Consider the following 26328-nt stretch of genomic DNA (forward strand, 5'->3'; position numbering starts at 1 on the left):
CAGGGATGAGAAAGGAATTAGATGCAGTGTAAATCTTTCCCATCTACACTACCTCTCCTCTGTATTATCGCACTATAACTGCAGAATATACATATATTAACTAGTATCTTTATGATGATTACCACCCCTCTCCTACTATACTAGTATATCATGTTAGTATTACAGTAGAATAACTGCTATAAAGTATTACCACCCCTCTCCTACTATACTAGTATATCATGTTAGTATTACAGTAGATAACTGCTATAAAGTATTACCACCCCTCTCCTACTATACTAGTATATCATGTTAGTATTACAGTAGTATAACTGCTATAAAGTATTACCACCCCTCTCCTACTATACTAGTATATCATGTTAGTATTACAGTAGAATAACTGCTATAAAGTATTACCACCCCTCTCCTACTTCTAGGAAACTATGCAGTTTTTTGTTTTTTTACTAGTATTATTTCTTTACATTAGTATAACCTAGGTCATCTTACTATACTAGTTTCATGTTACATTACAGTAGAATAACTGCTATAAAGATCAGCGTCAACTCACCATCCTACTATACTAGTATATATGTTAGTATTACAGTAGAATAACTGCTATAAAGTATTACCTGTCCTTCTCCTACTACAAACAGGACTAGGAATGGATCGCTTCCTTAGGATACTAGACTATCATGTTAGTAAAGAGTATAACTGCTATAAAGTGTTCTGGTCAGACTCCCTACTATACTAGTATATCATGTTAGTATTACAGTAGTATAACTGCTAAAAGTATTACCAGTCTCTCCTACTATACTAGTATATCATGAAATCCGTAGCAGGTGGCATTCCAGAGGGACATCAGAGACTGTAACGTTCTTTGCTACTATACTAGAAATCATGTTAGCTTACTGGGAAGACGCTATCCAGGGCGGTGCAGCTAACTAGTTTCTCCACGCATCGCTCCAGAAACAAACATCTCTCTAGTATATCATGTTAGTATTACGGGGAATAACTGCTATAAAGCCTCATGACTATACTAGTATATCATGGTGTATTAAGGAATAACTGCTATAAAGATTACTCAAATCCTTCTACTAGTTCACCTGATTTAGAGTATTCCTCACAATCAAATGTAGTACAGTAGTATAACTGCATTATCTTCCAAGACTAATTCTCTTCGATTATAATCACAGCCGTATATTATCCCCCAAGCAGACACATATATCGATGGCTCTGAGTATAACTTTATTTAACTCTTTGCAAACTGGAAACCATTTATCCGGAGGCTGCATTCATTAGTATATCATGTTAGTATTTTAACAAAGTATCTGAAAACAAGACTATAAATTTTATCAGCATATCGATCCTCTCTCAACCAGGGGTATAAAACCTTGGATCATGTTACTCTAACTTCATTACAGTAGTATAACTGCTATAAAGTATTACCCCCCCTCCTCTCCTAAAACTAGTATATCATGTTAGTATTACATTTAACTGCTGATCCCTGCCTACAGGCAGTAATCATTAAAACAAGATAAAGCTCCCTACTATACTAGTATATCATGTTAACGCTATTCAGACCAGTATGAGTATAACTGCTATAAAGATTGCTTCCATCACTGGACTGGGACATGTTTAGTATTACAGATGGGAATATTGACTACGCTGATTCGGTGTGCGAGTTCATTAGAACGTCCTCCTCGACTATATAGTATATCATGTTCCCATAGCAACTGCTATAAAATAATTCCCTAACCAGAAACCGTATTGATGGCAGCATTCGCCTGACTATACTAGTATATCATGTTAGTATTACAGTAATAACTGCTTTTAATCAGGGCAAGGTGTCTGGCAACATGACTGAATACAAACAGTGCAGTATTCCCTCCGCTAAGGCTATTAAACAGTAGTATAACTGCGTCAGTACAGAGACAAAGTGGAATCTCAATTCAACGGCTCAGACAAAGAGGCATGTGGCAGGGTCTACAGTCAATCACGGACTACAAGATGAAATCAGTTAGTATTACACGGACCAGGATGTCTTGCTCCCAGGCAGACTAAATAACTTTTTCCCGTTAGTACAATACAGTAGTATAACTGCTATAAAGATTACCACCTGCTCCATCGGTCTCTCCTACTATACTAGTATATCATGTTAGTATTACAGTAGAAACGTAACCCTCGCAAGGCTGCAGGCCCAGACTGCATCCCCAGCCCTCCTCCTAGCATGCTAGTATACCAGCTACTAGTATAACGGACATATTCAATCAATCCCTATACCAGTCTGCTAGTTCCCACATGCTATAAAGTATTACCACCATTCTCCTTCCTAGTATATCATGTTAGTATTAAGCTAGGTAACTGCTATAAAGTACTACCGCCCTCTCCTCACTATCCTAGTATATCATGTTAGTATTACAGTAGACTAACTCTATAAAGTACCATATCACCTCCACCCTACCTACACCCATAGACCCAGTATATATTGCTTACCGCCCAAATAGGTCCACAGACTAGATGTTAATTCAACCATACTGCTACTGCCCTAACCCACCTACAACTAGTATATCATGTTAGTATTACAGTAGATAACTGCTATAAAGTATTACCCCCCAAGCTCCTACATACTAGTATATCATGTTAGTATTACAGTAGTATAACTGGGTATAAAGTATTACCTGACGGGCCCCCCCTAGGTATTATGTTAGGGTAGTATAACTGCTATACTACATCTCATCCCTACTAGTTATTATGTATCCAGTAGTATAACTGCTATAAAGTATTACTGACCCCTCTCCTCCTCTACTAGTATATCATGTTAGTATTATAGTAGTATAACTGCTATAAAGTATTACGCACGCCTCCAACTATACTAGTAATCATATTAAGTATTAACGGACGACCAGCTGGTCCTTGATTATACTAGTACAACGTACTGCTATATCAGGGAGGAGTATTACAGTAGTATAACTGCTATAAAATTACCACCTCACTCTCAACGTCTCTACAAAACTAGTAGATGATTGTTAGTATTACAGTAGTATAACTGCTATAAAGTATTACACCCCTACTATCCTAGTATATCATGGAACAGTAGTGGAGAGGGTAGCTAGTATTAAGTTCCTCGGCATACACATCACAGACAAACTGCTATAAAGTATGGTCCACTCTCACTATACTAGTATATCATGTTAGTAAGAGTAGTATAACTGCTAGCAAGTATTACCACCTCTCTTCAACCTCAGGAGGCTATCATGTTAGTATTACAGTAGTATACTGCAAAAGTATTACTCACAAACTTCTACAGATATCATGTTAGTATTACAGTAGTATAACTGCTATAAAGTATCCTGGCGGGCTGTATCACCGCCTGGTATTACGTAGTATAACTGCTATAAAGTATTACGCCCTCAACCGTAAGGCTAGTATATCAGAGTATTACAGTAGTATAACTGCTATAAAGTATCACCGGGGGCTCCTACCTGCCCTCCAGGACACCTACACCACCCGTTGTTACAGGAAGGCCATAAAGATCATCAAGGACATCAACCACCCGAACCACTGCCTGTTCATCATCATCCAGAAGGCGAGGTATTACAGGTGCATCATAAGCTGGGATTACGTAGAGACTGAAAAACAGCTTCTATCTCAAGGCCATCAGACTGTTAAACATAAAGCCACCACTAACAGTGTGAGTGGCTGCTATACACTGTCATTGACACTGACCCAACTCCAGCCATTTTAGTATATCATGTTGATGGGATTATGTAGTATAACTGCCACTTTAAACAATGCTACCTTATATAATGTTACTTATAACTGCTACATTATTCATCTCATATAGTATATGTATATTACTGTACTGCTATAATCATTACCACTGCATCCTTATGTAACACATATCATGTTAGTATTTAAGTATAACTGCTATAAAGTTTACTTTGTCTACACACTCATCTCATATGTATATACTAGTATATCATACCATCTACTGTATGCTGCTCTGTACCATCACTCATTCATATATCCTGTATATACATATTCCTTATCCCCTTACACTGTTAGTATTACAGTAGTTTTGGAATGCTATAAAGATTACTTGTTGGTTATCACTGCATTGTATTACTAGAAGCATAGCATTTCGCTACACTCGCATTTAACATCTGTAACCATGTTAGTATGTGACAAATAAAATTTGATTTGATTTGATTTGATTTATGTTATTACAGTAGAATAACTGCTATAAAGTATTACCACCTCTCTCCTCCTACTATACTAGTATATCATGTTAGTATTACAGTAGTATAACTGCTATAAAGTATTACCGCCTCTCCTGTTATACTAGTATATCATGTTAGTATTATAGTAGTATAACTGCTATAAAGTATTACCACCTCTCTCCTGCTATACTAGTATATCATGTTAGTATTATAGTAGTATAACTGCTATAAAGTATTACCACCTCTCTCCTGCTATACTAGTATATCATGTTAGTATTACAGTAGTATAACTGCTATAAAGTATTACCACCTCTCTCCTGCTATACTAGTATATCATGTTAGTATTATAGTAGTATAACTGCTATAAAGTATTACCACCTCTCTCCTCCTATACTAGTATATCATGTTAGTATTACAGTAGTATAACTGCTATAAAGTATTACCGCCTCTCTCCTCCTATACTAGTATATCATGTTAGTATTACAGTAGTATAACTGCTATAAAGTATTACCGCCTCTCTCCTCCTCTCTCCTACTATCCTAGTATATCATGTTAGTATTACAGTAGTATAACTGCTATAAAGTATTACCACCTCTCTCCTCCTCTACTAGTATATCATGTTAGTATTATAGTAGTATAACTGCTATAAAGTATTACCACCTCTCTTCTCCTCTATCCTAAACTACAAGTATATCATGTTAGTATTACAGTAGTATAACTGCTGTAACTATGACCACCTCTCTCCTACTATACTAGTATATCATGTTAGTATTATAGTAGTATAACTGCTATAAAGTATTACCACCCCTCTCCTCCTCTACTAGTATATCATGTTAGTATTATAGTAGTATAACTGCTATAAAGTATTACCACCCCTCTCCTGCTATACTAGTATATCATGTTAGTATTATAGTAGTATAACTGCTATAAAGTATTACCACCTCTCCCCTACTATACTAGTATATCATGTTAGTATTACAGTAGTATAACTGCTATAAAGTATTACCGCCTCTCTCCTCCTCCTCTCCTACTATACTAGTATATCATGTTAGTATTACAGTAGTATAACTGCTATAAAGTATTACCGCCTCTCTCCTCCTCCTCTCCTACTATACTAGTATATCATGTTAGTATTACAGTAGTATAACTGCTATAAAGTATTACCGCCTCTCTCCTCTATCCTAGTATATCATGTTAGTATTATAGTAGTATAACTGCTATAAAGTATTACCACCTCTCTCCTGCTATACTAGTATATCATGTTAGTATTATAGTAGTATAACTGCTATAAAGTATTACCACCTCTCTTCTCCTCTATCCTAAACTACTAGTATATCATGTTAGTATTACAGTAGTATAACTGCTATAAAGTATTACCACCTCTCTCCTCCTCCTCTCCTACTATACTAGTATATCATGTTAGTATTACAGTAGTATAACTGCTATAAAGTATTACCGCCTCTCTCCTCCTCCTCTCCTGCTATACTAGTATATCATGTTAGTATTACAGTAGTATAACTGCTATAAAGTATTACCACCTCTCTCCTGCTATACTAGTATATCATGTTAGTATTACAGTAGTATAACTGCTATAAAGTATTACCACCCCTCTCCTATTATACTAGTATATCATGTTAGTATTACAGTAGTATAACTGCTATGAAGTATTACCACCCCTCTCCTCCTCTCTCCTACTATACTAGTATATCATGTTAGTATTACAGTAGTATAACTGCTATAAAGTATTACCACCTCTCTCCTACTATACTAGTATATCATGTTAGTATTACAGTAGTATAACTGCTGTAACTATGACCACCTCTCTCCTATTATACTAGTATATCATGTTAGTATTATAGTAGTATAACTGCTATAAAGTATTACCACCTCTCTCCTACTATACTAGTATATCATGTTAGTATTACAGTAGTATAACTGCTGTAACTATGACCACCACTCTCCTGCTATACTAGTATATCATGTTAGTATTATAGTAGTATAACTGCTATAAAGTATTACCGCCTCTCTCCTCCTCCTCTCCTACTATACTAGTATATAATGTTAGTATTATAGTAGTATAACTGCTATAAAGTATTACCACCTCTCTCTCCTCCTCTCCTACTATACTAGTATATCATGTTAGTATTACAGTAGTATAACTGCTATAAAGTATTACCGCCTCTCTCCTACTATACTAGTATATCATGTTAGTATTACAGTAGTATAACTGCTATAAAGTATTACCACCTCTCTCCTCTCTACTATACTAGTATATCATGTTAGTATTACAGTAGTATAACTGCTATAAAGTATTACCACCTCTCTCCTCTCCTCTCTACTATACTAGTATATCATGTTAGTATTACAGTAGTATAACTGCTATAAAGTATTACCACCTCTCTCTCCTCTCTCCTACTATACTAGTATATCATGTTAGTATTACAGTAGTATAACTGCTATAAAGTATTACCGCCTCTCTCCTCCTCCTCTCCTACTATACTAGTATATCATGTTAGTATTACAGTAGTATAACTGCTATAAAGTATTACCGCCCCTCTCCTCTCCTACTATACTAGTATATCATGTTAGTATTACAGTAGTATAACTGCTATAAAGTATTACCGCCTCTCTCCTCCTCCTCTCCTACTATACTAGTATATCATGTTAGTATTACAGTAGTATAACTGCTATAAAGTATTACCACCCCTCTCCTCCTCTACTAGTATATCATGTTAGTATTACAGTAGTATAACTGCTATAAAGTATTACCACCTCTCTCCTCTCTATACTAGTATATCATGTTAGTATTACAGTAGTATAACTGCTATAAAGTATTACCACCTCTCTCCTCCTACTATACTAGTATATCATGTTAGTATTATAGTAGTATAACTGCTATAAAGTATTACCACCTCTCTCCTCTCCTCTCTCCTACTATACTAGTATATCATGTTAGTATTATAGTAGTATAACTGCTATAAAGTATTACCACCTCCTCCTCTATACTAGTATATCATGTTAGTATTACAGTAGTATAACTGCTATAAAGTATTACCACCTCTCTCCTCCTACTATACTAGTATATCATGTTAGTATTACAGTAGTATAACTGCTATAAAGTATTACCACCCCTCTCCTGCTATACTAGTATATCATGTTAGTATTATAGTAGTATAACTGCTATAAAGTATTACCACCTCTCTCTCCTCTATCCTACTATACTAGTATATCATGTTAGTATTACAGTAGTATAACTGCTATAAAGTATTACCACCTCCTCTCCTACTATACTAGTATATCATGTTAGTATTATAGTAGTATAACTGCTATAAAGTATTACCACCTCTCTCTCCTCCTCTCTCTACTACTAGTATATCATGTTAGTATTATAGTAGTATAACTGCTATAAAGTATTACCACCTCTCTCCTCCTCTCCTACTACTATACTAGTATATCATGTTAGTATTACAGTAGTATAACTGCTATAAAGTATTACCGCCTCTCTCCTCCTCCTCTCCTACTATACTAGTATATCATGTTAGTATTACAGTAGTATAACTGCTATAAAGTATTACCGCCTCTCTCCTCCTCCTCTCCTACTATACTAGTATATCATGTTAGTATTACAGTAGTATAACTGCTATAAAGTATTACCACCTCTCTCTCCTACTATACTAGTATATCATGTTAGTATTACAGTAGTATAACTGCTATAAAGTATTACCACCTCTCTCCTACTATACTAGTATATCATGTTAGTATTATAGTAGTATAACTGCTATAAAGTATTACCACCTCTCTCCTCCTCCCTACTACTACTAGTATATCATGTTAGTATTATAGTAGTATAACTGCTATAAAGTATTACCACCTCTCTCCTCCTCTCTCCTACTATACTAGTATATCATGTTAGTATTACAGTAGTATAACTGCTATAAAGTATTACCGCCTCTCTCCTCCTCCTATCATCCTACTTACTAGTATATCATGTTAGTATTACAGTAGTATAACTGCTATAAAGTATTACCGCCTCTCTCTCCTCTCCTACTATACTAGTATATCATGTTAGTATTACAGTAGTATAACTGCTATAAAGTATTACCACCTCTCTCCTACTATACTAGTATATCATGTTAGTATTACAGTAGTATAACTGCTATAAAGTATTACCACCTCTCTCCTGCTATACTAGTATATCATGTTAGTATTATAGTAGTATAACTGCTATAAAGTATTACCACCTCTCTTCTCCTCTATCCTAAACTACTAGTATATCATGTTAGTATTACAGTAGAATAACTGCTATAAAGTATTACCACCCCTCTCCTACTATACTAGTATATCATGTTAGTATTACAGTAGTATAACTGCTATAAAGTATTACCACCTCTCTCCTCCTCTATACTAGTATATCATGTTAGTATTACAGTAGTATAACTGCTATAAAGTATTACCACCCCCTCCTCCTCCTCTCCTACTATACTAGTATATCATGTTAGTATTACAGTAGAATAACTGCTATAAAGTATTACCACCCCTCTCCTACTATACTAGTATATCATGTTAGTATTACAGTAGTATAACTGCTATAAAGTATTACCACCTCTCTCCTCCTCCTCTCCTACTATACTAGTATATCATGTTAGTATTACAGTAGTATAACTGCTATAAAGTATTACCACCTCTCTCCTCCTCCTCTCCTACTATACTAGTATATCATGTTAGTATTACAGTAGTATAACTGCTATAAAGTATTACCACCTCTCTCCTACTATACTAGTATATCATGTTAGTATTATAGTAGTATAACTGCTATAAAGTATTACCACCTCTCTCCTACTATACTAGTATATCATGTTAGTATTACAGTAGTATAACTGCTATAAAGTATTACCACCTCTCTCTCCTCTATAAAGTATTACCTAAATACTAGTATATCATGTTAGTATTATAGTAGTATAACTGCTATAAAGTATTACCACCTCCCTCTCCTCTCCTAAACTACTAGTATATCATGTTAGTATTACAGTAGTATAACTGCTATAAAGTATTACCACCTCTCTCCTCCTCCTATACTATACTAGTATATCATGTTAGTATTACAGTAGTATAACTGCTATAAAGTATTACCACTCTCCTCTCATGTTAGTATTATAGTCTGCTACTATACTAGTATATCATGTTAGTATTACAGTAGTATAACTGCTATAAAGTATTACCGCCTCTCTCCTCCTCCTCTCCTACTATACTAGTATATCATGTTAGTATTACAGTAGTATAACTGCTATAAAGTATTACCACCCCTCTCCTCCTCTACTAGTATATCATGTTAGTATTACAGTAGTATAACTGCTATAAAGTATTACCACCTCTCTTCTCCTCTATCCTAAACTACTAGTATATCATGTTAGTATTATAGTAGTATAACTGCTATCAAGTATTACCACCCCTCTCCTGCTATACTAGTATATCATGTTAGTATTATAGTAGTATAACTGCTATAAAGTATTACCACCTCTCTCCTCCTCTCCTAAACTACTAGTATATCATGTTAGTATTATAGTAGTATAACTGCTATAAAGTATTACCACCCCTCTCCTACTATACTAGTATATCATGTTAGTATTATAGTAGTATAACTGCTATAAAGTATTACCACCTCTCTCCTGCTATACTAGTATATCATGTTAGTATTATAGTAGTATAACTGCTATAAAGTATTACCGCCTCTCTCCTGCTATACTAGTATATCATGTTAGTATTATAGTAGTATAACTGCTATAAAGTATTACCGCCTCTCTCCTGCTATACTAGTATATCATGTTAGTATTACAGTAGTATTACTGCTATAAAGTATTACCGCCTCTCTCCTCCTATACTAGTATATCATGTTAGTATTACAGTAGAATAACTGCTATAAAGTATTACCGCCTCTCTCCTCCTCTCTCCTACTATACTAGTATATCATGTTAGTATTACAGTAGTATAACTGCTATAAAGTATTACCGCCTCTCTCCTCCTCTCTCCTACTATACTAGTATATCATGTTAGTATTACAGTAGTATAACTGCTATAAAGTATTACCACCTCTCTCCTACTATACTAGTATATCATGTTAGTATTACAGTAGTATAACTGCTATAAAGTATTACCACCTCTCTCCTCCTCTCTCCTACTATACTAGTATATCATGTTAGTATTATAGTAGTATAACTGCTATAAAGTATTACCACCTCTCTCCTACTATACTAGTATATCATGTTAGTATTACAGTAGTATAACTGCTATAAAGTATTACCGCCTCTCTCCTCCTCTCCTACTATACTAGTATATCATGTTAGTATTACAGTAGTATAACTGCTATAAATACTATTATCATGTTAGTATTATAGTCTGCTCCTCCTCCTCTCCCTACTATACTAGTATATCATGTTAGTATTATAGTAGTATAACTGCTATAAAGTATTACCGCCTCTCTCCTCCTCCTCCTCTCCTACTATACTAGTATATCATGTTAGTATTACAGTAGTATAACTGCTATAAAGTATTACCGCCTCTCTCCTCCTCTCCTACTATACTAGTATATCATGTTAGTATTACAGTAGTATAACTGCTATAAAGTATTACCGCCTCTCTCCTCCTCCTCTCCTACTATACTAGTATATCATGTTAGTATTACAGTAGTATAACTGCTATAAAGTATTACCGCCTCTCTCCTCCTCCTCTCCTACTATACTAGTATATCATGTTAGTATTACAGTAGTATAACTGCTATAAAGTATTACCGCCTCTCTCCTCCTCCTCCTCTCCTACTATACTAGTATATCATGTTAGTATTACAGTAGTATAACTGCTATAAAGTATTACCGCCTCTCTCCTCCTCTCCTACTATACTAGTATATCATGTTAGTATTACAGTAGTATAACTGCTATAAAGTATTACCGCCTCTCTCCTGCTATACTAGTATATCATGTTAGTATTACAGTAGTATAACTGCTATAAAGTATTACCACCCCTCTCCTCCTCCTCTCCTACTATACTAGTATATCATGTTAGTATTACAGTAGTATAACTGCTATAAAGTATTACCGCCTCTCTCCTCCTCCTCTCCTACTATACTAGTATATCATGTTAGTATTACAGTAGTATAACTGCTATAAAGTATTACCACCTCTCTCCTCCTCCTCTCCTACTATACTAGTATATCATGTTAGTATTACAGTAGTATAACTGCTATAAAGTATTACCACCCCTCTCCTACTATACTAGTATATCATGTTAGTATTACAGTAGTATAACTGCTATAAAGTATTACCACCCCTCTCCTACTATACTAGTATATCATGTTAGTATTACAGTAGTATAACTGCTATAAAGTATTACCGCCTCTCTCCTCCTCCTCTCCTACTATACTAGTATATCATGTTAGTATTACAGTAGTATAACTGCTATAAAGTATTACCGCCTCTCTCCTCCTCCTCTCCTACTATACTAGTATATCATGTTAGTATTACAGTAGTATAACTGCTATAAAGTATTACCGCCTCTCTCCTCCTCCTCTCCTACTATACTAGTATATCATGTTAGTATTACAGTAGTATAACTGCTATAAAGTATTACCGCCTCTCTCCTCCTCCTCTCCTACTATACTAGTATATCATGTTAGTATTACAGTAGTATAACTGCTATAAAGTATTACCACCTCTCTCCTTCTATACTAGTATATCATGTTAGTATTACAGTAGTATAACTGCTATAAAGTATTACCGCCTCTCTCCTCCTCCTCTCCTACTATACTAGTATATCATGTTAGTATTACAGTAGTATAACTGCTATAAAGTATTACCGCCTCTCTCCTCCTCCTCTCCTACTATACTAGTATATCATGTTAGTATTACAGTAGTATAACTGCTATACAGTATTACCGCCCCTCTCCTACTATACTAGTATATCATGTTAGTATTACAGTAGTATAACTGCTATAAAGTATTACCGCCTCTCTCCTCCTCCTCTCCTGCTCGCGGCGTCTTGCCAGCTCCCTCTGCTGGTCCATGGCGTTCTGTGCTGCGGCGGAGGGTGGGGGTGTGGCCTGTTCAGTGGGAGGGGCCTGTGGGGAGACGGCGGGAGGGGTTGAGGCAGGGGGCGTGGGGGCTTGAGGCGAAAGTTGCTCCTGGCGACGGCGAGAGTCCTGGACACGCACCCTCCCCTGCTGTTCCACAGAGTCCTCGTCGTCACGGCTACTAGAGAAGAGAAAGCGTGTGTCAGAGGAGGAGGAGCTAAGCTGGGGTGCAAGAATGAGCTTACTTCTCCCTCTATCCCTCCATCCATCCTGCCCTTTTTTCTCACCATAGTTTCTACCTTGGCTGAGAGGTCTTCTCCCTCTCCTCCATCTCTCTCTTCCCTTCTCACCATAGTTTCTACCTCGGCTGAGAGGTCTTCTCCCTCTCCTCCACTATCCCCCCCTTTCCCTCCCTCCATCCCTCCCTCTTACCGTAGTTTCTCCTGCTCTCTCCTGGCCTGCTCGGCCTGTGCTTTTAGCTGTTTCTCTCTCTCCTTCTCCCGGGCGGCGCGACGGAACTGTTCGAAGCTGTCGCTAGAGGAGCGGACAGCGGAGGTGGGGGTGGACTGAGAACGCTGGGCCAAGCTGGCCCAGGAACCCATGTTCTTTAACTTCACATCCTGGGAGGGAGAAAGAGGGAGGGGGAAGAGAGTGTAGTGGGAGGGGGAAGAGAGTGTAGTGGGAGGGGGAAGAGAGTGTAGTGGGAGGGGGAAGAGAGTGTAGTGGGAGGGGAGGGAGAAAGTGGGAGGGGGAAGAGAGTGTAGTGGGAGGGTGAAGAGAGTGTAGTGGGAGGGGGGGGAAGAGAGTGTAGTGGGAGGGGGAAGAGAGTGTAGTGGGAGGGGGAAGAGAGTGTAGTGGGAGGGGGAAGAGAGTGTAGTGGGAGGAGGAGAGAGTGTAGTGGGAGGGGAAGAGAGTGTAGTGGGAGGGGAGGGAGAAAGTGGGAGGGGGAAGAGAGTGTAGTGGGAGGGGAAGAGAGTGTAGTGGGGAGGGGGAAGAGAGTGTAGTGGGAGGGGAAGAGAGTGTAGGGGGAGGGGGAAGAGAGTGTAGTGGGAGGGGAAGAGAGTGTAGTGGGAGGGGGAAGAGAGTGTAGTGGGAGGGGGAAGAGAGTGTAGTGGGAAGGGGGGGAAGAGAGTGTAGTGGGAGGGGGAAGAGAGTGTAGTGGGAGGGGAAGAGAGTGGGAGGGGGAAGAGAGTGTAGTGGGAGGGGAAGAGAGTGTAGTGGGAGGGGGAAGAGAGTGTAGTGGGAGGGGGAAGAGAGTGTAGTGGGAGGGGGAAGAGAGTGTAGTGGGAGGGGGAAGAGAGTGTAGTGGGAGGGGGAAGAGAGTGTAGTGGGAGGGGGAAGAGAGTGTAGTGGGAGGGGGAAGAGAGTGTAGTGGGAGGGGGAAGAGAGTGTAGTGGGAGGGGGAAGAGAGTGTAGTGGGAGGGGAGGGAGAAAGTGGGAGGGGAAGAGAGTGTAGTGGGAGGGTGAAGAGAGGGTAGGGGGAGGGGAGGGAGAAAGTGGGAGGGGAAGAGAGTGTAGTGGGAGGGGGAAGAGAGTGTAGTGGGAGGGGGAGAAAGTGTAGTGGGAGGGGGAAGAGAGTGTAGTGGGAGGGGAGGAGAAAGTGGGAGGGGGAAGAGAGAAAGTGGGAGGGGGAAGAGAGTGTAGTGGGAGGGTGAAGAGAGTGTAGTGGGAGGGGAGGGAGAAAGTGGGAGGGGGAAGAGAGTGTAGTGGGAGGGGGAAGAGAGTGTAGTGGGAGGGGAGGGAGAAAGTGGGAGGGGGAAGAGAGTGTAGTGGGAGGGGGAAGAGAGTGTAGTGGGAGGGGGAAGAGAGTGTAGTGGGAGGGGGAAGAGAGTGTAGTGGGAGGGGGAAGAGAGTGTAGTGGGAGGGGGAAGAGAGTGTAGTGGGAGGGGAGGGAGAAAGTGGGGAGGGGGAAGAGAGTGTAGTGGGAGGGTGAAGAGAGTGTAGTGGGAGGGGAGGGAGAAAGTGGGAGGGGGAAGAGAGTAGTGGGAAGAGAGTGTAGTGGGGGGGGAAGAGTGTAGTGGGAGGGAGGGAGTAAGTGGGAGGGGGAAGAGAGTGTAGTGGGAGGGGGAAGAGAGTGTAGTGGGAGGGGAGGGAGAAAGTGGGAGGGGAAGAGAGTGTAGTGGGAGGGGAAGAGAGTGTAGTGGGAGGGAAAGAGTGTAGTGGGAAGTGTGTGGGAGGGGGAAGAGAGGAGGGGGGGAAGAGAGTGTAGTGGGAGGGGAAGAGAGTGTAGTGGGAGAGGGAAGAGAGTGTAGTGGGAGGAGGGAGAGAGAGGGAAGAGTGGGAGGGGGAAGAGAGTGTAGTGGGAGGGTGTAGTGGGAGGGGGAAGAGAGTGTAGTGGGAGGGGAAGAGAGTGTAGTGGGAGGGGAAGAGAGTGCAGTGGGAGGGGAAGAGAGTGTAGTGGGAGGGGAAGAGAGTGTAGGGGGGAGAGTGTAGAGGGGGAGGGGGAAGAGAGTGTAGTGGGAGGGGGAAGAGAGTGTAGTGGGAGGGGGAAGAGAGTGTAGTGGGAGGGGGAAGAGAGTGTAGTGGGAGGGGGAAGAGAGTGGGAGGGGGAAGAGAGTGTAGGAGGGGGAAGAGAGGGAAGAGAGTGTGGGAGGGGAAGAGAGTGTAGTGGGAGGGGGAAGAGAGTGTAGTGGGAGGGGGAAGAGAGTGTAGTGGGAGGGGGAAGAGAGTGCGACAGACATATTTCGTTAACACCCACTTTTTAAAAGACTTTTCACCTCCATCATTTTAATAACAATAACGCCTTACAGGAAAAGTTTATTTTATTTAAATCTATTCTATTTATGTAAGTGGAATTTCACAGGAAGGGTCCCAGACACTTTTTGTGTGATTCCACATGCTTTAGAGAAACTTACACCAACCAGCAAATCATGTTTTTGAGAAACCTGAGCAAATCACTTCCTCATCCTCGTTGTGTAGTATGGAAGCCCTGATAAACGTGAACAAAGGCTTCAAAAACACCCAAATAGGAAACAGATCACTTCCTCATCCTCGTTGTGTAGTATATGGGGGGGTCCCAAAAAAACCACAAACAAAGGCTCCATAAACACCCAAACATGTCCTTTAATAAAAGGACAAAGCTCTCAGTATTGTAATGCAGGTCTGTAGATGTATGCATGATGTTGTGTCATTCTCAACTTCAGCCACAATGTTGTGTTCTATTTTGTTGAACTCAAACCATTTTTTGCACGTGCATATTGGGGTGCATGGGTGTACTTCCTCGTTCCCAAATCCTACTGTGTGCATGTAGGCTAAATTGGGGGGTGCTACCGACATAGGTAAGAGCCAAAGTAGATTTAGTTGTTAGTTTTTCTGAATGAATATTGCTGAAGATGGTTCACAGATGTGCAAAATCCCAAAGAACACAAGAAAAAAAAAACATAGTACTATAACTTTTCACTGACTTCCTGTGGATGACTGATATCTAATGAGGCTTTGGCTAGTTGTTCTGTACAGACGCATAAACACTCCCGTCTACAGACTTCCTGTGGATGACTGATATCTAATGAGGCTTTGGCTAGTTGTTCTGTACAGACGCATAAACACTCCCGTCTACAGACTTCCTGTGGATGACTGATATCTAATGAGGCTTTGGCTAGTTGTTCTGTACAGACGCATAAACACTCCCGTCTACAGACTTCCTGTGGATGACTGATATCTAATGAGGCTTTGGCTAGTTGTTCTGTACAGACGCATAAACACTCCCGTCTACAGACTTCCTGTGGATGACTGATATCTAATGAGGCTTTGGCTAGTTGTTCTGTACAGACGCATAAACACTCCCGTCTACAGACTTCCTGTGGATGACTGATATCTAATGAGGCTTTGGCTAGTTGTTCTGTACAGACGCATAAACACTCCCGTCTACAGACTTCCTGTGGATGACTGATATCTAATGAGGCTTTGGCTAGTTGTTCTGTACAGACGCATAAACACTCCCGTCTACAGACTTCCTGTGGATGACTGATATCTAATGAGGCTTTGGCTAGTTGTTCTGTACAGACGCATAAACACTCCCGTCTACAGACTTCCTGTGGATGACTGATATCTAATGAGGCTTTGGCTAGTTGTTCTGTATAGACGCATAAACACTCCCGTCTACAGACTTCCTGTGGATGACTGATATCTAATGAGGCTTTGGCTAGTTGTTCTGTACAGACGCATAAACACTCCCGTCTACAGACTTCCTGTGGATGACTGATATCTAATGAGGCTTTGGCTAGTTGTTCTGTACAGACGCATAAACACTCCCAGCCACAATACAGACTTCCTGTGGATGACTGATATCTAATGAGGCTTTGGCTAGTTGTTCTGTACAGACGCATAAACACTCCCGTCTACAGACTTCCTGTGGATGACTGATATCTAATGAGGCTTTGGCTAGTTGTTCTGTACAGACGCATAAACACTCCCGTCTACAGACTTCCTGTGGATGACTGATATCTAATGAGGCTTTGGCTAGTTGTTCTGTACAGACGCATAAACACTCCCGTCTACAGACTTCCTGTGGATGACTGATATCTAATGAGGCTTTGGCTAGTTGTTCTGTACAGACGCATAAACACTCCCGTCTACAGACTTCCTGTGGATGACTGATATCTAATGAGGCTTTGGCTAGTTGTTCTGTATAGACGCATAAACACTCCTTTCTACAGACTTCCTGTGGATGACTGATATCTAATGAGGCTTTGGCTAGTTGTTCTGTACAGACGCATAAACACTCCCGTCTACAGACTTCCTGTGGATGACTGATATCTAATGAGGCTTTGGCTAGTTGTTCTGTATAGACGCATAAACACTCCCGTCTACAGACTTCCTGTGGATGACTGATATCTAATGAGGCTTTGGCTAGTTGTTCTGTACAGACGCATAAACACTCCCGTCTACAGACTTCCTGTGGATGACTGATATCTAATGAGGCTTTGGCTAGTTGTTCTGTACAGACGCATAAACACTCCCGTCTACAGACTTCCTGTGGATGACTGATATCTAATGAGGCTTTGGCTAGTTGTTCTGTACAGACGCATAAACACTCCCGTCTACAGACTTCCTGTGGATGACTGATATCTAATGAGGCTTTGGCTAGTTGTTCTGTACAGACGCATAAACACTCCCGTCTACAGACTTCCTGTGGATGACTGATATCTAATGAGGCTTTGGCTAGTTGTTCTGTACAGACGCATAAACACTCCCGTCTACAGACTTCCTGTGGATGACTGATATCTAATGAGGCTTTGGCTAGTTGTTCTGTACAGACGCATAAACACTCCCGTCTACAGACTTCCTGTGGATGACTGATATCTAATGAGGCTTTGGCTAGTTGTTCTGTACAGACGCATAAACACTCCCCGTCTACAGACTTCCTGTGGATGACTGATATCTAATGAGGCTTTGGCTAGTTGTTCTGTACAGACGCATAAACACTCCCGTCTACAGACTTCCTGTGGATGACTGATATCTAATGAGGCTTTGGCTAGTTGTTCTGTACAGACGCATAAACACTCCCGTCTACAGACTTCCTGTGGATGACTGATATCTAATGAGGCTTTGGCTAGTTGTTCTGTACAGACGCATAAACACTCCCGTCTACAGACTTCCTGTGGATGACTGATATCTAATGAGGCTTTGGCTAGTTGTTCTGTACAACGCATAAACACTCCCGTCTACAGACTTCCTGTGGATGACTGATATCTAATGAGGCTTTGGCTAGTTGTTCTGTACAGACGCATAAACACTCCCGTCTACAGACTTCCTGTGGATGACTGATATCTAATGAGGCTTTGGCTAGTTGTTCTGTACAGACGCATAAACACTCCCGTCTACAGACTTCCTGTGGATGACTGATATCTAATGAGGCTTTGGCTAGTTGTTCTGTACAGACGCATAAACACTCCCGTCTACAGACTTCCTGTGGATGACTGATATCTAATGAGGCTTTGGCTAGTTGTTCTGTACAGACGCATAAACACTCCCGTCTACAGACTTCCTGTGGATGACTGATATCTAATGAGGCTTTGGCTAGTTGTTCTGTACAGACGCATAAACACTCCCGTCTACAGACTTCCTGTGGATGACTGATATCTAATGAGGCTTTGGCTAGTTGTTCTGTACAGACGCATAAACACTCCCATCTACAGACTTCCTGTGGATGACTGATATCTAATGAGGCTTTGGCTAGTTGTTCTGTACAGACGCATAAACACTCCCGTCTACAGACTTCCTGTGGATGACTGATATCTAATGAGGCTTTGGCTAGTTGTTCTGTACAGACGCATAAACACTCCCGTCTACAGACTTCCTGTGGATGACTGATATCTAATGAGGCTTTGGCTAGTTGTTCTGTACAGACGCATAAACACTCCCGTCTACAGACTTCCTGTGGATGACTGATATCTAATGAGGCTTTGGCTAGTTGTTCTGTACAGACGCATAAACACTCCCGTCTACAGACTTCCTGTGGATGACTGATATCTAATGAGGCTTTGGCTAGTTGTTCTGTACAGACGCATAAACACTCCCGTCTACAGACTTCCTGTGGATGACTGATATCTAATGAGGCTTTGGCTAGTTGTTCTGTACAGACGCATAAACACTCCCGTCTACAGACTTCCTGTGGATGACTGATATCTAATGAGGCTTTGGCTAGTTGTTCTGTACAGACGCATAAACACTCCCGTCTACAGACTTCCTGTGGATGACTGATATCTAATGAGGCTTTGGCTAGTTGTTCTGTACAGACGCATAAACACTCCCGTCTACAGACTTCCTGTGGATGACTGATATCTAATGAGGCTTTGGCTAGTTGTTCTGTACAGACGCATAAACACTCCCGTCTACAGACTTCCTGTGGATGACTGATATCTAATGAGGCTTTGGCTAGTTGTTCTGTACAGACGCATAAACACTCCCGTCTACAGACTTCCTGTGGATGACTGATATCTAATGAGGCTTTGGCTAGTTGTTCTGTACAGACGCATAAACACTCCCGTCTACAGACTTCCTGTGGATGACTGATATCTAATGAGGCTTTGGCTAGTTGTTCTGTACAGACGCATAAACACTCCCGTCTACAGACTTCCTGTGGATGACTGATATCTAATGAGGCTTTGGCTAGTTGTTCTGTACAGACGCATAAACACTCCCGTCTACAGACTTCCTGTGGATGACTGATATCTAATGAGGCTTTGGCTAGTTGTTCTGTACAGACGCATAAACACTCCCGTCTACAGACTTCCTGTGGATGACTGATATCTAATGAGGCTTTGGCTAGTTGTTCTGTACAGACGCATAAACACTCCCGTCTACAGACTTCCTGTGGATGACTGATATCTAATGAGGCTTTGGCTAGTTGTTCTGTACAAACGCATAAACACTCCCGTCTACAGACTTCGCACGTTGAATCTACTGGTCTGCAAGGGAGCGTTTTTCTGATGATGAGTAAAACCACCACAGAGAAGAAAAGTCATCGCTGTAAGACGAGAGAGGAAGAGAGAGGCGTTTGCTATTGTTCTGTAGAATCAGGACAGTATGTTCAAGTTGACCTAAACTGATTCTGAGAAGCCATTTCACAGCCACCACCCAAAATGGTCACCTCAAAACCAGTTTAGGCCATATGTCTTGATTTACAGAATAATAACAAACCACTCAAAGCACATTATTCACAGGAGCCTGCCGGAGTTGGGTCAGTAACCTTGATGCTTAACGGCCCATCTCAGGGTCCCAGGCTCCAACGGTGATTGGGGCCAAGACAACAATGGTTTGATGACTGTCTTATCTGTGGAGCATTCTAGAAGGACTGGGCTGATCGAGAGAGCTGCGTGTGTACTGGTCTTCTACTACTTTAATTGGGAGTAAAAGATTGCCTATTGTCAAGATTGAAGCAGTGTCTGTTTCCTTACACCAGTAGCCCCAACAGCACACATGGTTGTTGTTGTTGCCACAGACAAACTCACCTGATTCAACTCATTGAGGGCCTGGTGATTAAATGAGAAGTTAAATCAGGTGTGCTTGTCCAGGGTTACAATAGAAATGTGTACTGTTGGGGGTTGTTGAGGACTGGAGTTGGGAAACAAAGGCTTACACACACACACACACACACACACACCACACACACACACACACACACACACACACACACACACACACACACACACACATACATACACACACACCTCTAATGCACTACACCCTGCAATAACAACTATGTACCTACTATACGCTTGATTATATATTTTACTATTTAAATCCATCCACTTTAGCCTCCCATAGTCCATGTTACTGTCAATATGTATCCTCCCATCTACCATGTAGTCCATGATACTGTCAATATGTATCCTCCCATCTACCATGTAGTCCATGATACTGTCAATATGTATCCTCCCATCTACCATGTAGTCCATGATACTGTCAATATGTATCCTCCCATCTACCATGTAGTCCATGATACTGTCAATATGTATCCTCCCATCTACCATGTAGTCCATGATACTGTCAATATGTATCCTCCCATACACCATGTAGTCCATGATACTGTCAATATGTATCCTCCCATCTACCATGTAGTCCATGATACTGTCAATATGTATCCTCCCATCTACCATGTAGTCCATGATACTGTCAATATGTATCCTCCCATCTACCATGTAGTCCATGATACTGTCAATATGTATCCTCCCATCTACCATGTAGTCCATGATACTGTCAATATGTATCCTCCCATCTACCATGTAGTCCATGATACTGTCAATATGTATCCTCCCATCTACCATGTAGTCCATGATACTGTCAATATGTATCCTCCCATCTACCATGTAGTCCATTATACTGTCAATATGTATCCTCCCATCTACCATGTAGTCCATGATACTGTCAATATGTATCCTCCCATCTACCATGTAGTCCATGATACTGTCAATATGTATCCTCCCATCTACCATGTAGTCCATTATACTGTCAATATGTATCCTCCCATCTACCATGTAGTCCATGATACTGTAGTCCATGATACTCAATATGTATCCTCCCATCTACAGCATGTAGTCCATGATACTGTCAATATGTATCCTCCCATCTACCATGTAGTCCATGATACTGTCAATATGTATCCTCCCATCTACCATGTAGTCCATGATACTGTCAATATGTATCCTCCCATCTACCATGTAGTCCATTATACTGTCAATATGTATCCTCCCATCTACCATGTAGTCCATGATACTGAACTGATACTGTCAATATGTATCCTCCCATCTACCATGTAGTCCATGATACTGTCAATATGTATCCTCCCATCTACCATGTAGTCCATGATACTGAACTGATACTGTCAATATGTATCCTCCCATCTACCATGTAGTCCATTATACTGTCAATATGTATCCTCCCATCTACCATGTAGTCCATGATACTGTCAATATGTAGTCCATGTTACTGTCAATATGTATCCTCCCATACACCATGTAGTCCATGATACTGTCAATATGTATCCTCCCATCTACCATGTAGTCCATGATACTGTCAATATGTATCCTCCCATCTACCATGTAGTCCATGATACTGAACTGATACTGTCAATATGTATCCTCCCATCTACCATGTAGTCCATGATACTGTCAATATGTATCCTCCCATCTACCATGTAGTCCATGATACTGTCAATATGTATCCTCCCATCTACCATGTAGTCCATTATACTGTCAATATGTATCCTCCCATCTACCATGTAGTCCATGATACTGTCAATATGTAGTCCATGTTACTGTCAATATGTATCCTCCCATACACCATGTAGTCCATGTTACTGTCAATATGATCTACCATGTAGTCCATGTTACTGAACTGATAGTAACCTCCCAGCTGTGTTTACAGCAGACACCTTATTGTAGCTTAGTAACCCCCAGCTGTGTTTTACAGCAGACACCTTATTGTAGATTAGTAACCCCCAGCTGTGTGTTTACAGCAGACACCTTATTGTAGCTTAGTAACCCCCAGCTGTGTTTACAGCAGACACCTTATTGTAGATTAGTAACCCCAGCTGTGTGTTTACAGCAGACACCTTATTGTAGATTAGTAACCCCCAGCTGTGTTTACAGCAGACACCTTATTGTAGATTAGTAACCCCCAGCTGTGTGTTTACAGCAGACACCTTATTGTAGCTTAGTAACCCCCAGCTGTGTGTTTACAGCAGACACCTTATTGTAGCTTAGTAACCCCCAGCTGTGTTTTTACAGCAGACACCTTATTGTAGCTTAGTAACCCCCAGCTGTGTTTTACAGCAGACACCTTATTGTAGATTAGTAACCCCCAGCTGTGTTTACAGCAGACACCTTATTGTAGATTAGTAACCCCCAGCTGTGTGTTTACAGCAGACACCTTATTGTAGATTAGTAACCCCAGCTGTGTGTTTACAGCAGACACCTTATTGTAGATTAGTAACCCCCAGCTGTGTGTTTACAGCAGACACCTTATTGTAGATTAGTAACCCCCAGCTGTGTGTTTACAGCAGACACCTTATTGTAGATTAGTAACCCCCAGCTGTGTGTTTACAGCAGACACCTTATTGTAGATTAGTAACCCCCAGCTGTGTGTTTACAGCAGACACCTTATTGTAGATTAGTAACTCCCAGCTGTGTGTTTACAGCAGACACCTTATTGTAGATTAGTAACCCCCAGCTGTGTTTACAGCAGACACCTTATTGTAGATTAGTAACCCCAGCTGTGTGTTTACAGCAGACACCTTATTGTAGATTAGTAACCCCCAGCTGTGTGTTTACAGCAGACACCTTATTGTAGATTAGTAACTCCCAGCTGTGTGTTTACAGCAGACACCTTATTGTAGATTAGTAACCCCCAGCTGTGTGTTTACAGCAGACACCTTATTGTAGATTAGTAACTCCCAGCTGTGTGTTTACAGCAGACACCTTATTGTAGATTAGTAACCCCCAGCTGTGTTTACAGCAGACACCTTATTGTAGATTAGTAACCCCCAGCTGTGTGTTTACAGCAGACACCTTATTGTAGATTAGTAACCCCCAGCTGTGTGTTTACAGCAGACACCTTATTGTAGATTAGTAACCCCCAGCTGTGTGTTTACAGCAGACACCTTATTGTAGCTTAGTAACCCCCAGCTGTGTGTTTACAGCAGACACCTTATTGTAGCTTAGTAACCCCCAGCTGTTTTTACAGCAGACACCTTATTGTAGATTAGTAACTTCCCTGCTGTGTTTTACAGCAGACACCTTATTGTAGGACCTTAGCCCTAGGACCATGCCCCAGCTACCTGACATGATGACTTTGCAGTCCCCAGTTCACCTTATTGTAGCTTAGTAACCCCCCCTAGCTGTCCCAGTGTTTACAGCAGACACCTTATTGTCCCCAGTCCACCTGGCCATGCTCCTGCTCCAGTTTCAACTGTTCACCTTATTTATTCAACCATGATGGTCATTTATTGTACATTTGAACCCCAGCTGTTATTTACAGCAGACACCTTATTGTAGATTAGTAACCCCCAGCATGTGTTTACAGTCAGACACCTTATTGTAGTTTAGTAACCCATGCTGGTGTTTACAACAGACACATCTTGTAGTTATAACTCTACCCAGCTGTGTGTTTACAGCAGACAGCCATTGTAGATTACTGGCCACCCCCAGCTGTGTGGTTACCCAGTTCCTCTATTGTAGGGAGTTTAGTAACCCCCAGCTGTGTTTTACACCAGACACCTGTTTGTAGTTTTAGGCTGGGTTTCTGTGCAGCAGACACCTTATGTGTAGTAAATTTTGAGTTTGATTAGTAACCCCCAGCTGTGTTTACAGCAGACACCTTATTGTAGTTTAGTAACCCCCAGCTGTGTGTTTACAGCAGACACCTTATTGTAGTTTAGTAACCCCCAGCTGTGTGTTTACAGCAGACACCTTATTGTAGTTTAGTAACCCCCAGCTGTGTGTTTACAGCAGACACCTTATTGTAGTTTAGTAACCCCCAGCTGTGTTTACAGCAGACACCTTATTGTAGTTTAGTAACCCCCAGCTGTGTTTACAGCAGACACCTTATTGTAGATTAGTAACCCCCAGCTGTGTTTACAGCAGACACCTTATTGTAGATTAGTAACCCCCAGCTGTGTTTACAGCAGACACCTTATTGTAGTTTAGTAACCCCCAGCTGTGTGTTTACAGCAGACACCTTATTGTAGATTAGTAACCCCCAGCTGTGTTTTACAGCAGACACCTTATTGTAGTTTAGTAACCCCCAGCTGTGTTTACAGCAGACACCTTATTGTAGATTAGTAACCCCCAGCTGTGTTTTACAGCAGACACCTTATTGTAGATTAGTAACCCCCAGCTGTGTTTACAGCAGACACCTTATTGTAGATTAGTAACCCCCAGCTGTGTGTTTACAGCAGACACCTTATTGTAGATTAGTAACCCCCAGCTGTGTTTACAGCAGACACCTTATTGTAGATTAGTAACCCCCAGCTGTGTGTTTACAGCAGACACCTTATTGTAGATTAGTAACCCCCAGCTGTGTGTTTACAGCAGACACCTTATTGTAGATTAGTAACCCCCAGCTGTGTTTACAGCAGACACCTTATTGTAGATTAGTAACCCCCAGCTGTGTTTACAGCAGACACCTTATTGTAGATTAGTAACCCCCAGCTGTGTGTTTACAGCAGACACCTTATTGTAGATTAGTAACCCCCAGCTGTGTTTACAGCAGACACCTTATTGTAGATTAGTAACACCCAGCTGTGTTTTACAGCAGACACCTTATTGTAGATTAGTAACCCCCAGCTGTGTTTACAGCAGACACCTTATTGTAGATTAGTAACCCCCAGCTGTGTTTTACAGCAGACACCTTATTGTAGATTAGTAACCCCCAGCTGTGTGTTTACAGCAGACACCTTATTGTAGATTAGTAACCCCCAGCTGTGTTTACAGCAGACACCTTATTGTAGCTTAGTAACCCCCAGCTGTGTGTTTACAGCAGACACCTTATTGTAGATTAGTAACCCCCAGCTGTGTGTTTACAGCAGACACCTTATTGTAGCTTAGTAACCCCCAGCTGTGTTTACAGCAGACACCTTATTGTAGCTTAGTAACCCCCAGCTGTGTGTTTACAGCAGACACCTTATTGTAGATTAGTAACTCCCAGCTGTGTGTTTACAGCAGACACCTTATTGTAGATTAGTAACCCCCAGCTGTGTGTTTACAGCAGACACCTTATTGTAGATTAGTAACCCCCAGCTGTGTGTTTACAGCAGACACCTTATTGTAGATTAGTAACCCCCAGCTGTGTGTTTACAGCAGACACCTTATTGTAGATTAGTAACCCCCAGCTGTGTGTTTACAGCAGACACCTTATTATAGATTAGTAACCCCCAGCTGTGTGTTTACAGCAGACACCTTATTGTAGATTAGTAACCCCCAGCTGTGTGTTTACAGCAGACACCTTATTGTAGATTAGTAACCCCCAGCTGTGTGTTTACAGCAGACACCTTATTATAGATTAGTAACCCCAGCTGTGTGTTTACAGCAGACACCTTATTGTAGCTTAGTAACCCCCAGCTGTGTGTTTACAGCAGACACCTTATTGTAGATTAGTAACCCCCAGCTGTGTGTTTACAGCAGACACCTTATTGTAGATTAGTAACCCCCAGCTGTGTGTTTACAGCAGACACCTTATTGTAGCTTAGTAACCCCCAGCTGTGTTTACAGCAGACACCTTATTGTAGATTAGTAACCCCCAGCTGTGTGTTTACAGCAGACACCTTATTGTAGATTAGTAACCCCCAGCTGTGTGTTTACAGCAGACACCTTATTGTAGATTAGTAACACCCAGCTGTGTGTTTACAGCAGACACCTTATTGTAGATTAGTAACCCCCAGCTGTGTGTTTACAGCAGACACCTTATTGTAGATTAGTAACCCCCAGCTGTTTTTACATAGAAATACATAGAAATCTCTTTAGTTGAACAAAATAGAACACAACATTGCAGCTGAAGTTCAGAATGACACAACGTCACGGGTACAACATCTACAGACCTGCATTACAATACTGAGAGCTTTGTCCTTTTATTAA

The 26328-nt window shown here is 41.0% G+C and overlaps 1 protein-coding gene and 2 long non-coding RNA genes across 4 annotated transcripts in view; all 3 read right to left on the minus strand.

The window, feature by feature from the left end:
* Positions 1 to 26328, minus strand: part of LOC127931973 (bromodomain-containing protein 4-like) — a 103154-nt gene that overhangs the window by 1371 nt on the left and 75455 nt on the right. The window contains 2 exon segments of the mRNA XM_052526131.1: positions 12191 to 12437; positions 12689 to 12876. Coding sequence (XP_052382091.1) covers positions 12191 to 12437; positions 12689 to 12876 — 435 coding nt within the window.
* Positions 68 to 11573, minus strand: LOC127932574 (uncharacterized). Of its 2 annotated transcripts, XR_008146000.1 has the most exons (5): positions 11448 to 11573; positions 9788 to 9855; positions 8732 to 8799; positions 8461 to 8583; positions 68 to 409 (listed from the first exon to the last, which is right to left on the minus strand). It is a non-coding gene; the product is annotated as an uncharacterized LOC127932574 (long non-coding RNA). The 2 variants fall into 2 exon arrangements; XR_008146001.1 differs by lacking the exon at positions 8732 to 8799.
* On the minus strand, positions 22652 to 26220 carry LOC127932573 (uncharacterized). Its single transcript, XR_008145999.1, has 5 exons — positions 26157 to 26220; positions 24568 to 24971; positions 23358 to 23403; positions 22992 to 23175; positions 22652 to 22856 (listed from the first exon to the last, which is right to left on the minus strand). It is a non-coding gene; the product is annotated as an uncharacterized LOC127932573 (long non-coding RNA).

The sequence above is a fragment of the Oncorhynchus keta genome, chromosome 10 (assembly GCF_023373465.1).
Source record: "Oncorhynchus keta strain PuntledgeMale-10-30-2019 chromosome 10, Oket_V2, whole genome shotgun sequence".
NCBI classification, from domain to species: Eukaryota; Metazoa; Chordata; class Actinopteri; order Salmoniformes; family Salmonidae; genus Oncorhynchus; species Oncorhynchus keta.